Below are 12,660 nucleotides of genomic sequence, written 5' to 3' on the forward strand. Positions count from 1 at the left end.
CCTAAGACAACCATCCTATGCACAGAAGTACCCTGTCTACTCTGAACTGAGCAGCTTGAGGTCTCCCGCCCGATCTCCTTCCACGGTGCAGTTCGCAATCTTCCGTCGAGATCTCCACTAACGAAAGATTTCCAGTAGCTTCGCAGGTTTCAATTAGATTATCTTGATCAATTTCGATGCCTAGAAGTAGAAAGCGGGCTTCCTCAGCCGTCTGTTTCTTTTCTCGCCTTTTGCAGAGAGAACCCTATCCGCCTTCTATTTATCCAGTAATTTCCGAGCGAACGCACTCTAGGTTCGGTATTATCGGTAAGGTTGAATCATTTGTTGTTCCGTTCCAAGACAGCGACGAGGATGAGTTCGGTAGCGCTGGGATCGGTTTTCCGAGATGTTGGATTCCTTCCTAAGGTTTGCACAAAGTTTCTCTTCTTCAAATGTGTGAAATGTCGTGGTTTTTTTTTTTAATTGGCTGAGAGCTTAATATTTTGAATGGTAGAATGCTCCGAGAAATTCAGAAGGAAGGAGATTTTGGATCAAGGGATCTGCGGTTACTTCGCCGCAAGGTCTGCAGGCCGCAAACTTGAGACCGAAGAGCTCAACTAAAGCGGTTCGTGTTGGAGTTTTAGGGGCCAGTGGCTATACTGGAGCTGAGGTACGTTTCTTTTCATCTCTTTTCATCCACATAGAAGTCTTATTATTAGCGATTTGTTTTAAGCTTAGTAACCTTTTATTTTCCGGGTGAGTTGCCCTACGCCATGCATCATGATGGTAGAGTATGCTTGGTGGTTGCAGGGCACCGCGGATTCAGCGAGAAAGTAACTTTTGAAGATGAACTAGATGAACAATTACCATCTTTTGTGCATGAAAGGCAGGTTTTGTGTGTAATTTGGATTTTTTTTTTCTGTGGAGATTTCGATACGGGTCTGCTTGAGTGTTTCATTAAGTTTTGAGACTGAAAAGCCGAAAGCCATGTATAGTTTATTTGAATGATTGGCACAACTTAGACAAACATATCTGATAGAGGATCACTAAAGGGTTAGGACATGGTCATTCTTATAAATGAGTTTAGAGTAAGGTCATCAAGGATATAAGATTTCTCATAAGAGCAGGTGATGGTGTATTATGAATGATATTCTAGAAACGTGATGAATACATGACCTGCAACAATATCATCAACTTTGCATTAAGGTCAACGTTTGATACACACGGTTAGGGTTTTTTTTGCTTTTAATGCATCGTTATCAATGATGGATACCTACAGAAATATTAGAATTGAGAGCTTGTTTCATAAAACAATGTAGAACATTTTTGGAAGTTAAGGGGAATATAGTAAATTGAAAAAGATGCATTTTTTTTTTATGCAAAATAAAGGATAAATACGAAATGATTCCCTGTTCCAGAAATGCTTGTAATATTGTTACTGTAGCATGGAAATGTAAACAGTAGAATAAGGCTCATGGACAAGATGTGGATTAGGTGGACATGACATTCTATATTCTGATTAAGAAAATGAATCAAATGATAATTTATTGCAATAAGATTATTGAACCTATTATGCAGTAAAGGAATGGTTGAAATGCAATAAAGCGGTGTAGGGGACATAATCTTCTATTTTGCTTATATTGCATGTATTTTCCATTATTCTTTGCCATTTTTGTTTAATGTATCAGAAGCTCAAGATTCAAATGCAAATTGCACTTAACTTCGCCTCATACCCGTGGCCTAAATGCAGAAGGCAATGTTAATAATCTTATTCATTTGTATTATACAATCAGTGCATGATTTGAAGGACCGACATATATAGAAATTTAACAAAAAAAATAAAAGAAGTTCCAATATTGTGCGTCATGGTTTTAATTAAATAAGCTCTAAAATATTCAAAATAAAATACAAGGTGAAAGTCATAATGGATCTGATATGAGTGTATCACATAAGAGGCTATATTATTTCTTTAACGGATGTTTTATTTACATTAAAGTTATTGGTTGATGGAGAAGGCACCTGATACCAAATTGATGTTGATTGATGATTTGATCCAAAATGGTATAGAGACTTTGCAGCAAAACGAGCTGCAAAATTTTGAGAGAAAGATGAAGGAACTCTATGTACGCAATTTAAAGAGGGAAGAAAGAAGAACACAATTTGGAGTGATTTGTAAAAGAGACCATCAATTTTTATATATAGTTATAATCTACTATTACATGAACCATTTGACCTCTATTTATAATAGAATATCCGACACGAAAAGATCATTAGTCAAAGTTATCCTTTACAATTAACAAATGATCATATTTCCTTTAAACTAAAAATGATAAATAAACTACAAAAACAGGAATGCAATGATACTCCTACTAAATACTAAGAATACATAATTGTTATTTTTCTCACATAAATGATTACATAGGGAAGGAAGGTATATGACAATGTATAAGAGGGGTGATCTAATTTATGTAAAAACTACTATGAACAACTGTGTTTAGGGAAACTAGGATGAATCTTTAACTATTATGTTTAAAAGTTACAATTGGTGGTTTGTAGATTTTTCTTTTGAAATGGGATCACTAGGGATGCAGATGAATTTTATTGGAAAAGTTTTTGCCTGTAAGTGTCTTGGTTAGGATTGAGCCAACTAGAAGAAAACAGATGTTCAGGCCAATCTAAGCAGTCTATAACTATAACTATATATATATATATATATATATATGCATGGATTGCTTATACTTCGTTTAGGTGGTTGGTGGTTGACTGACTTTGAGAGAGATTCTTTATTTTTTGACAAGTCTGGCCAGATTTGTGCCTACTATAGTAAAGGTCAGGTCTATGTCAGGCTGTCTCACACATCGATCTGTTTTGGATTCCTTGTTATGATATATAACTAAGAATGTAAGCAGCTATGATTGTGTTAGTTCATTTGGATTGCTTCCTTGTGATCCTATTATTTATTAAATTTCTATTTCTTTACGTTATTTTAAAGTGCAGATATACAATTTTTATTGTATTTTTCATCTTAGACAAACTGCTCATATTATATAGTTTTGAATTTCGTTTATTTTATGTTATTTCTCTAATTACTTTAGGCATTTTATTTTTTGCTATTGATCTAGTTTTATCTTACAGATAGTCCGTCTTCTAGCAAACCATCCTCAATTTTGTATTACGCTGATGACTGCTGATAGGAAAGCTGGTCAGTCATTTGGATCAGTATTTCCTCACTTGATAACTCAAGTAAAGTTCCTCGTGTGTGTTTTTTTTTTTTTCCTTGTTTTTGTATGCTTAGTGCATTGTTGTTATCCTAGTGTTGTATGCCAATTATGTAAGGTGGTTTTGCATTAATATCAACCTATGATGCATGGACACAGACACGACGACATGAACACGACTTTTTTTGAAATATAGAACACAGGATGGCGCAGACACGACATTACATTTTTTTATATAGTGTATAAATATTAATGTAACATCATATTAGAAATGGCAAACAATAATAAATAAATGACATGATAACTTATCTAGCTTATAATATAAAATGTTAAGTACAAAATATTTAGTATAACCACAAAAATATAAGCAAATAATCATTTACTACAACATCAAGCATTCAAGCTTCAACTACTAGGATTAGCTTCAAAGGTTTGTTTTTGGCCTTCAATATTATAATCATTGAATATCATTGCTTCCAACTATGATTCATCAAGAGAAATATTTTCAATAGTTGCAATAGTTCATTGGATATCATATAATGAAAGTTGGTTCTTCTTTCTATCTATTTACTTTTCTAGCTAGTTCTCTCCTATAATATTTCTTTAACCTCTAATCTAAATCACAAAGAATATATCTATTTACTTCTATACTTCTGTAGTTCTCTAGTTTTCTTCCATAATAGTTCATTAGATTTCATATATTAATCTTAAATCTTTTATATTCTAAATATTTTATTTATCATTCTAATTTTTCACCTATTTCAACAAATACCATCAACTAGAATTACAATAAGGCATGCACATCTTCTAGACATAATTATAAAATGATTAGAAGAAATTTCGTTCACAAAATGCTCATTGTTTATTGATATTCTTTTAAGCTCTAGCTTTTTGTTGTCAACTTATATAACAAACAAATTTGTGAGATTGTTTCTTCATTCCCTTTGTAAATTTCTACTCGAATCAATGGTAGTTGCTTTAAGGGCTATTTGGTTTGAAGTAAAATGTGTATAAAGTATTCTAGATATTAGAGTTTTGAAAATATTGATGTTTGATTTGAAGTAAAAGAAATGCAGAGTAAAATTTTGAAATATTTGAAATTTATCCTCTAGTTCAATGCTGGTGCTTCTTAAAATTATTAGATTTGTCGAGTTTTAAATACACTGTAAAGTAAATTGTCTGTTGTTGCTGCTGTGGCCACAACCACCGCTTGTCGCTTGCCATCGTCACTGACCGCCCGCCACTGGCTGCCTGCTGCCATTCGCAATCGTCCATCTCCATAATCAGTCTCCGCCGCTCTATGCCTCTGCTGATTGCTGCCCACCGCCATCACAATCGGCTATCATTGTTGGATAGTGTCTTCATCGTCACCATCGACCACCACCATCGTTTGGCTTTACACTATATTCATTTTATGTTAAGCTGAACAAAAATAAGCAATTACTTGCATTTATTTTATACTTATCCAAAAAACTTCAAAATATTTTCAATACATTGTAATTTTTTGTACCATTCTTCAGCAAATCAAACGGCCCCTTTTTTATATAATCCTGTTATTTTATGAAGACTTCTTTTAAATCATAATGTGATTTTCCACCAAAGTTTGCATTGTATGGATTGTGAAGCATTATTCACTTGAGGTGGCTTGTTGCGAAACCTTCTAAAAATCTATTTGTATAGTGGTGGAATAAGAAAATTTTTAAAGTGGGGCCACCAAAATAGATTTTTCAAATATTTTCTCTTTTTTTATTCATGTTTGAGACTAGCATTAACAGTTTTATAATATGTTTTATTTAAACTTGTTATTTTAAAGAGATAAATATAAGATAATAAAAACTTATAATTTATAAAGCTTATTCTTCATATTAAAAAAGAGATGAATAATTACTTTATTATCAATATAATCAAATATTTTTTTCTCAATATAAATGATTAAAATACCACTCATCAATTAATCTTTGATTCTATTTGCAGTCTATTTTTTATAATAGTCATAGGTTAAAATGCTCTCTAAACTTATATCTCATTAATTGATCTTAAAACAAATTCTTAAATTTTTAATTTAGAATAAAAATATTTATTACATGAATTGAGCACTCATCAATTAATCTCTGATTTTATTTGCAATAGATTTTTTATAATAGTCAGTTGAAAATGCTCTGTAAGCTTATATCACATGAATTGATTGATCTTAAAACAAATTCTAAAATTTTTAATTGAGAATAAACATATTTATCACATGAATTAATCACTCATCAATTAATCTTTAATTCTATTTGAGTCAATTTTTTATATTAGTCATTGTTGAAAATGCTCTCTAAGCTTATAAGAATTGATCTTAAAATCAAATTCTAAAATTTTTAATTTATCATGATAAAGTTTTAATTATAATATCTAATTATAATTTATTTTCATATAAAAATCAGAGTGATGAATAAAAGAATAAAGGTAATTAATTATAATTTTATTTTAATAAAAATTTAATAATAATATAAAAAATAAAAATAAAAATGCTTATAAATTTTTTTTTTCTTGGGAAGGGGAGGCCTATGGGGGCACAAGCCATCCTTAGCTCCCCCATATCTATATATTTTATTTTTGGTAACTTGAACATGCCCCCTCCTTAGCTCCGCCATGTCTATATCATATATTTGGTAACTTGAATCACACGATTGGAGCTAGACTTGGGTAACAGTTTAGTTGTGTTAATATCTACTTTATGTTCTTAAACACGTGCTTGGGTGGTAGGTTTTTGCTTTTAAATGTTTTACTATTCCTAAGTTAAAGTGATTTTTTTAATTTTGATAATTTCTGATCTAATGATAATTGGTCTACTTTTTATAGGATTTGCCTGAGATGGTTGCCGTAAAAGATGCAGATTTTTCTAATGTTGATGCTGTATTTTGTTGTTTGCCGCATGGAACAACGCAGGTGTTCCATTTTTTACATTGTTAATGCGTCTTTGATCTTGCAAGCTGTTACATCATCTTATTAGATTATATCACATCATGTCTGTCTTTGGTGTACGTAACTTCAGATGGTTGCTTTTATAGGAGATTATAAAAGGCCTACCTAACGGGCTAAAGATTGTTGATCTGTCTGCTGTATGATTCGGGCATTCCTATTCCTTAAGCTAAGCATTTGGATGTCACTTATTTTCTTTGTTGATATGCTGAATTACGGTTGTAATGGAATTGTACTTTCAGGATTTTCGGTTACGAAACCTTGGTGAATATGAAGAATGGTATGGCCAGCCTCATAAAGCTCCAGAGTTGCAGGTAAATACATCAAATTTAGACTTACCTCATACTTTTTGAATGAAAAGGATAGCCAACTTTTCCACTAGGTCTACTCCGTAGTTTTATTTTAGTTAGCTTCTCTAGGTTACTTAGAAAGAGGATCCAGTTCATTAAATGAACAATGATTTAATGAAAAATAATTTTTGTACCACATTGCTACTGACAAGTGAAAACTGCGCATCACCAGTGCCACCGCAAGAGAGTTTTACTTGATTTTTTTATTTTGTGGGTTTGCTTTTTCCATATAAACCACATTGACAATATGGTGGGAACCTCATTTCAAGGAGGTGAGTTTCTTCCTTTATTTCTCATGACCAAGCTGATTCTGACAAGTTAAAACTGCTAATCACCAATGTCTGTTCAAGAGATTATTACATGGTTACTTTTATTTTTTATTTTTATTTTCATATTTTTTCTTTTATCAGGTAAAACACATTGGTAATATGGTGTGCGAAACTTGTTTCAAGTTGCAATGACTTTTTAGTTCTGTCAAGTGTGTCTAGATTTTAGGATAACGTAATCCAGGCATCTTCTGCATTATAAATTTTGATATTTGTCTTCTTCTTAAGTTACGCGTGTTGAAAGTAGCATAATTTATGTACTTAAGCCATATTAGATTTTCTGTTTATTTTTTATTTATTAAATGTTTCTGTATTCTTAACTTCTCCTTGCAATATCGCCTGGCGTTTATTTTACCCACAAGCTTCTATTATAGCTATCGTTTATTTGAAAAATAGTTAATATTTCACTGGTTTGGCATCTGTTAATCTGGATGACTCGCCACATGCTATGTGAATTCTTGCTAATGTAGGCCTGGATCAGAATCTAAACTGACGCCCTCTTAAATTCTTGATATAAGGCAAACCTAACTGCCTGTTAAGCCGAAATTCTTCTCTATTTTTGAAGGAAAAAAGAATTTGTTAACTGCAAAGAGAATATAATGTAGCGATAAATGAACGAGTGTTGCTGCAAGTGCACTCACACTATTTCTCTTATCCTTGCTTTCTTGCTCTCTTCTCTTCACTTCTCTTTGATTTCTTTGTTGATCACGCGGAACAGTTCTAATACTCAATTTGTGAATCCTTGCACTTTTATTTGTTAGCTCCTTTTTTGTTCATTTGTCAAGCTGAAGTTATTGATCTCTTAATTTAGTCAGGGAAACATATTTTATTTTTTAACTTTTAAAACTATAAACCATGAATAATCATAATACGTTCCCTTTAAAATATTATAATTAACTAACCATATTTGTTGTCCATTCATAGCTCCAAGATTCATGCATCCACATTCTTGTTGCTACAATGGCTTTCCAAAGCAATGGTACATCCAAATCTCAACCAATAGATCCCTTCGAAATGCATGAATTACCTTCCACGATTCCATATTATCATAAAATCAAGCACATATTTTGTGGTGTCAACAAAGATCTGACCATTTATCTTAATTTATACCAAACACTATTCTTTGAGCCATCTTATGACCCGATTTTAATCATTGGGCATATAAATCTTATAGTCTAAGGGTTTCATCCATTTGCCTCTCATTCACAGGGACAAAATAGTCTAGAACGGATCTTAATGACAAGGTGTCCATTTCTCAATTCTTCTATTAGCTCTAGAACCAAAATACTCAACCTAGGATAATTTTCATCTAACACAAATCTTGGTGATGAACTATCTCGTTCATTCATTGTTCATCTCCACAAAAGTATTGAACTGTCCTTCACCCTCAACTCAATAAATAAACCATATTAATGTAAGGCAAAGGACTAATGTCAAGCCTTGTCAACTTTCTTCATCTACTTAAGCACTTTCCATGAAAGAATAGTCAACCTGGTTGACTTCCAAATATCCGGCAAACACTCTTCTGTTGGGCTAGGAAAGCATTCTCGCATCAGACTATCAGTGCAAGAACCCCTCACCCTTCCTATACAATCCCAGAGCTAGAAGGTGACACAACCTACAACTTCTTCTTCACCCTATGGGATGAGCTATAACTTTCTCCATATTAGTAGTCTCAATAGCTCTTCAATCATAAAGCTATTCAATATCTTGATATTTGACATAAAAAATATCATTGTCAAAGAGAGACATTTTTTTTTCAACCGGCATCATTGATACAATATCTTCAACTCAAAGTAGAGCATGCCTATGTAGAATTATGGATTCGTAGATTACTTTTAATAAAAGTGTTTTTATCAACAAAGAAGAGAAAAATGCCTTTTGGATACTCTGTTCGGGACTTTGTTAATCCAGTGTCATTGTTCATCAAAATTGAACAGAAGAATTCAAAGCTTGCCAATCCTCACTCCCGAAGGAAACCAGTTGCAAAGAGTTCGATGTTATATCCATAAAATTACAACATTGACACCCTTCATTAGGTGTAGAAGAGAATTTTAGAATGCACAATATCCTCCAACAAAAACCCTTCACAATCAATGTGAAGAGAAAGGGAAGATAATTACCAAGAGATGAACTTTAGAACAAGAAAAGAAAAGAGAATAAAAATGGCAAAATCCTTTGAGGGCTCAAAGATCTCTTAATATGAGCCAAGAAAGCAATGTCAAGATGATGCTCGCTACCTAAAGGACCCAATCTAATCTTCATTGAGCAACAGATAAAAACTATGTGGTTGCATAATTTCTGCATAGTTGGTAGCAGCTAGTTGTTGACTGTATGGTGCAATAGCTTAGTGGTTGCCAAAGCAACAACTGTTGGTAATAACACAACTAGCTAGTGTAGCAACCAACTAACCCACAACCAACTATAGAATGGCTCATCATTTTTGTTGAATGTTTATGCAGATGCTTTTGCATGTGTGGGTCTTATCATCAACATTCGTTATTTTTTTCTCTGTAAAAAGGATCATAAATGGGCATAATTCATGTGAGTATAAAGGCCAAAAGGACAAGAGGGTTTCATTCACATAAGTCAAATGAGCCAAACTTAAAACTTGTCCTGCTCAATTTGATTTAAAAATGGACGACTCTACAATACAACTTCAGAATCAACTTCCCACAAACAAGAACAAATCTAAGTGACATTGCCCAAGCATTATTCATCGAACCTTCATATTTGCAGTGTTTGCTCGTAATATTTAATCCATAACTTCAAGTCCATGTTTACAATTTTGGTTCTTTCTGAGAAACGAATATTAGAACTTGTTACATTGGTTGTTCCATATTTCTTTATTTTAATTTAACCTTTTTATTAATTTCTTATTAAGAGTGGTATTTCTGTAATATTATTTTTAAACCTTATCATGGTGGTGTGTTAACCCTAGAGAATAACATTCTCTTTTATACTTGATATCATCTTCTTTATATTTCTCCATTTTCTTCTTCCTCTGTTCAATCTTGGCCGGAGGATTTCTTCCTGGTTCCGTCCAAGAACCCTAAAAGAAAGTAATCTCGGAGGTTGCATCTCCTGTTAAAAGCTTAAGGCATAACTATGTTGACTAATAAAAAAAGAAACATAAATTGAAAACAATTGAACAGACACACTGCTTCATAAAATAGGTTTTAATCGAATAAGAGCACGGTTTCAGGAACAATGCCTCCATTCGATACAATACATTTACTCGATCAATAAATGCATGAAGAAAAATTGAAAACTTGCGCTCTTGCTGTTCGAAGTTTCGATCTGATACTCTTGCGCACTCTACCTGCCATCAAAACCTCTCGCTCCGATCAAACATCCGAATCCCGTTGCCTCACGGCGGCTTCGATTGTCTAAACAATCCAGGCTCCCGTAACCCAATCGGACGTCCGCCTCCCTTGACTGGATCCTGCGTGGATCACCTGCTTGTGAAAACACCCGCAAATCCGCGGTCTCCTTGCATAGGGCCAGCCTGATTCACGTGCCACCTTGCTTGTTCAGACCGCGCTTAGCCCGCCGTCTAAGCCAACGTCAACCACTGCTGAAGCCCACACTACACATTTGCCTTCTACCGCCTCGAACGCAAGGCCGGTTTTGTTAGTCCCTCTGCTTGCTTATGAGACCGAATACTCCCTCCTGTCCTTGCTCAACAGAGTCCCGTGCCTCTCTTGTGAACACCCAAACCCTATTTGCACACTCTGTGCGATCCGCCTCCAATCTGCTCGAACGAGACTCCCGCACGATCAAGCTTCCGTCCCGTTCCCTGCTACATGCTATAATTTCTCTCCAGTCAAACACATGCGCAAATAGTTTTGCAACAGGATGTGTATCTGTCGCCTATGATTGCTGCCTCCTCTATTTTTATAGAAGCTTGATCTACGAAAGGGAAATCAAAGCCTATTGTAGGGCTCGAAGGGAACATGACGGAAGCCTGATCGTGCGGGAGTCTCCTTCGAGCGTACTGGAGGCGGATCACACAGAGTGTACGAACTGGGCTTGGGTGTTCACAAAAGAGGCATGGGACTCTGTTGTGTGTGGACTGGAGGGAGTATTTGGTCCCATACGCAAGCAGAGGGACTGATGGAGCGAGCCTTGAGTTCGGGCCATAAAAAGGTGAAGGTGTTGTGTGGGTTTCAGTGGTTGACGCAGGCTCAGATGGCGGGCTAAGCGCGGTAAGAACGAGCAAGACGGCACAAGAATCGGCTTGGTCCTGTGCAAGGAGATGCACAGACGTGCGGGTCTTTCCACGAGCAGGTGATTCACACAAGTTCTGGGTTCGTGAGTCGAGAGAGGCGGACGTCCGGTTGGGGTTCGGGAGCCTGGATTGTTCAGACAATCGAAACCGTCGTGAGGCAATTGGATTCAATTGTTTGATCGGAGCGGGAGGTTTTGATCGACACGTGAGTGTGCGAGAGTAGCAGTTCAAAACTTCGAACATCAAGAGCATGAGTTTTCAATTTTTCTTCGTGTATTTATTGATTGAGTGAATGTGTTATGTCAAATGGAGGTGTCGTTTTTGAAACAATGCTCTTATTCGATTGAAGCCTATTTTCTGATGCAGTGTGCCTGTTCAATTATTTTGAATATCTGTTTCTTTTTTTATTTTTTATTTATTAGTCAACAAACTGTTGGAGTTATTTTTCTTGTTGTATGATTTCTAAGGTTTTGCCCCAAGAACTTTCTGTGCCCTGCTCATGGTGAACAATGTGCAGCTAGTTGCCTGGTGGTTTGATTGATCCAAGTTCTGTATAAGAACCAACCAACTCTCATTTCCTATAATAATGAAATTTGAAACATGAATGCTGAAGGTGCAGAGTTTTATATCAAGTGATATTAGGACCTGGAGAGAAAGAATAAATTTAGAATATGTAGATGGCCCAGATTGAGATTGAAAAGTGTTCATTGGTCTTAACGATTTCAGTTTTTGGAGGCTGAAGATGAAAGCACTTCTTCTCCACCAAGGCTTGGATGCAATTCTATCGGAGGAGCCAATCTAGAAAGTTATGGAAAAATTGCGAGTGGTGCTTAATAAAGCTCGCAACACAATTCTACTGAATCTTGGAGATTAGTTGCTCCAAGAGGTTTTGGGACAACCATTAACATATAGTGGAAGCTAGATTTTTGTATTCGAAGAATTATTTGGCTAATTTGTGTCTCATTAAGAAATTGTTTAAGTTGCAAATGTACGACTCCAAATCATTGAATATGTAAATGACTTTAATCGCATAATTCTTGATTTGAAAAGTAGTGGGAGAATAGAAGATGAAATCAATCAAATATTCACCTGAATTCATTACCATGTAGGTATGAATATATTGTTGACATGATGCTTTATTAGAAAGATTTTTCAGAAAATAAAAAAGATGGAAACCAAAGTGTATATTCCAAGTCAAGAAGGAAAGGGTTTCTTTGTTATAAAGAAGGCTATTTCAAGAAATAATGCTTGACGAGGAAGAACAAGAATTAAGAAAGGGTAAGAGATGGAGGAGATGCTACAATAATGCTGACGTATTGTCAATCGCAGATTTAGACGCAAGAAAGGAATGAATCATAGACTATGGATGCTGCTACCGTATTTACCCAAATATGAATTGGTTTGAGACTCTAAATGAAATAAGGTGTAGTAGTGTATCTTGGAAATAAGGTATGCAAAGTTAAAAGGTGAATGGTTTATGCAACTCAAAGTCCATGATGGCATGGAAAGAATGCTCAAGAATGTAAGTTGTACTCTTGAACATAGAAGAAATTTGATTTCCCTTGATGAATTAGAACATTATTGATACAATT

At 34.7% G+C, this 12,660-nt stretch overlaps 1 protein-coding gene across 1 annotated transcript in view; it reads left to right on the forward strand.

Moving 5' to 3' along the window:
• LOC110110234 (probable N-acetyl-gamma-glutamyl-phosphate reductase, chloroplastic) overlaps window positions 1–12,660 on the forward strand; it is a 34,141-nt gene continuing 21,481 nt past the window's right edge. Inside the window, exons 1-7 of the mRNA XM_020841615.2 lie at window positions 1–146; window positions 237–405; window positions 494–649; window positions 3,115–3,222; window positions 6,042–6,128; window positions 6,251–6,301; window positions 6,404–6,475. Of these exons, the coding sequence (XP_020697274.1) occupies window positions 352–405; window positions 494–649; window positions 3,115–3,222; window positions 6,042–6,128; window positions 6,251–6,301; window positions 6,404–6,475 (528 nt within the window). The 5' untranslated portion in view covers window positions 1–146; window positions 237–351. The remainder of the gene's footprint in view (window positions 147–236; window positions 406–493; window positions 650–3,114; window positions 3,223–6,041; window positions 6,129–6,250; window positions 6,302–6,403; window positions 6,476–12,660) is intronic.

Source organism: Dendrobium catenatum, unplaced genomic scaffold, assembly GCF_001605985.2.
Source record: "Dendrobium catenatum unplaced genomic scaffold, ASM160598v2 fragScaff_scaffold_740, whole genome shotgun sequence".
Lineage (NCBI taxonomy): Eukaryota > Viridiplantae > Streptophyta > Magnoliopsida > Asparagales > Orchidaceae > Dendrobium > Dendrobium catenatum.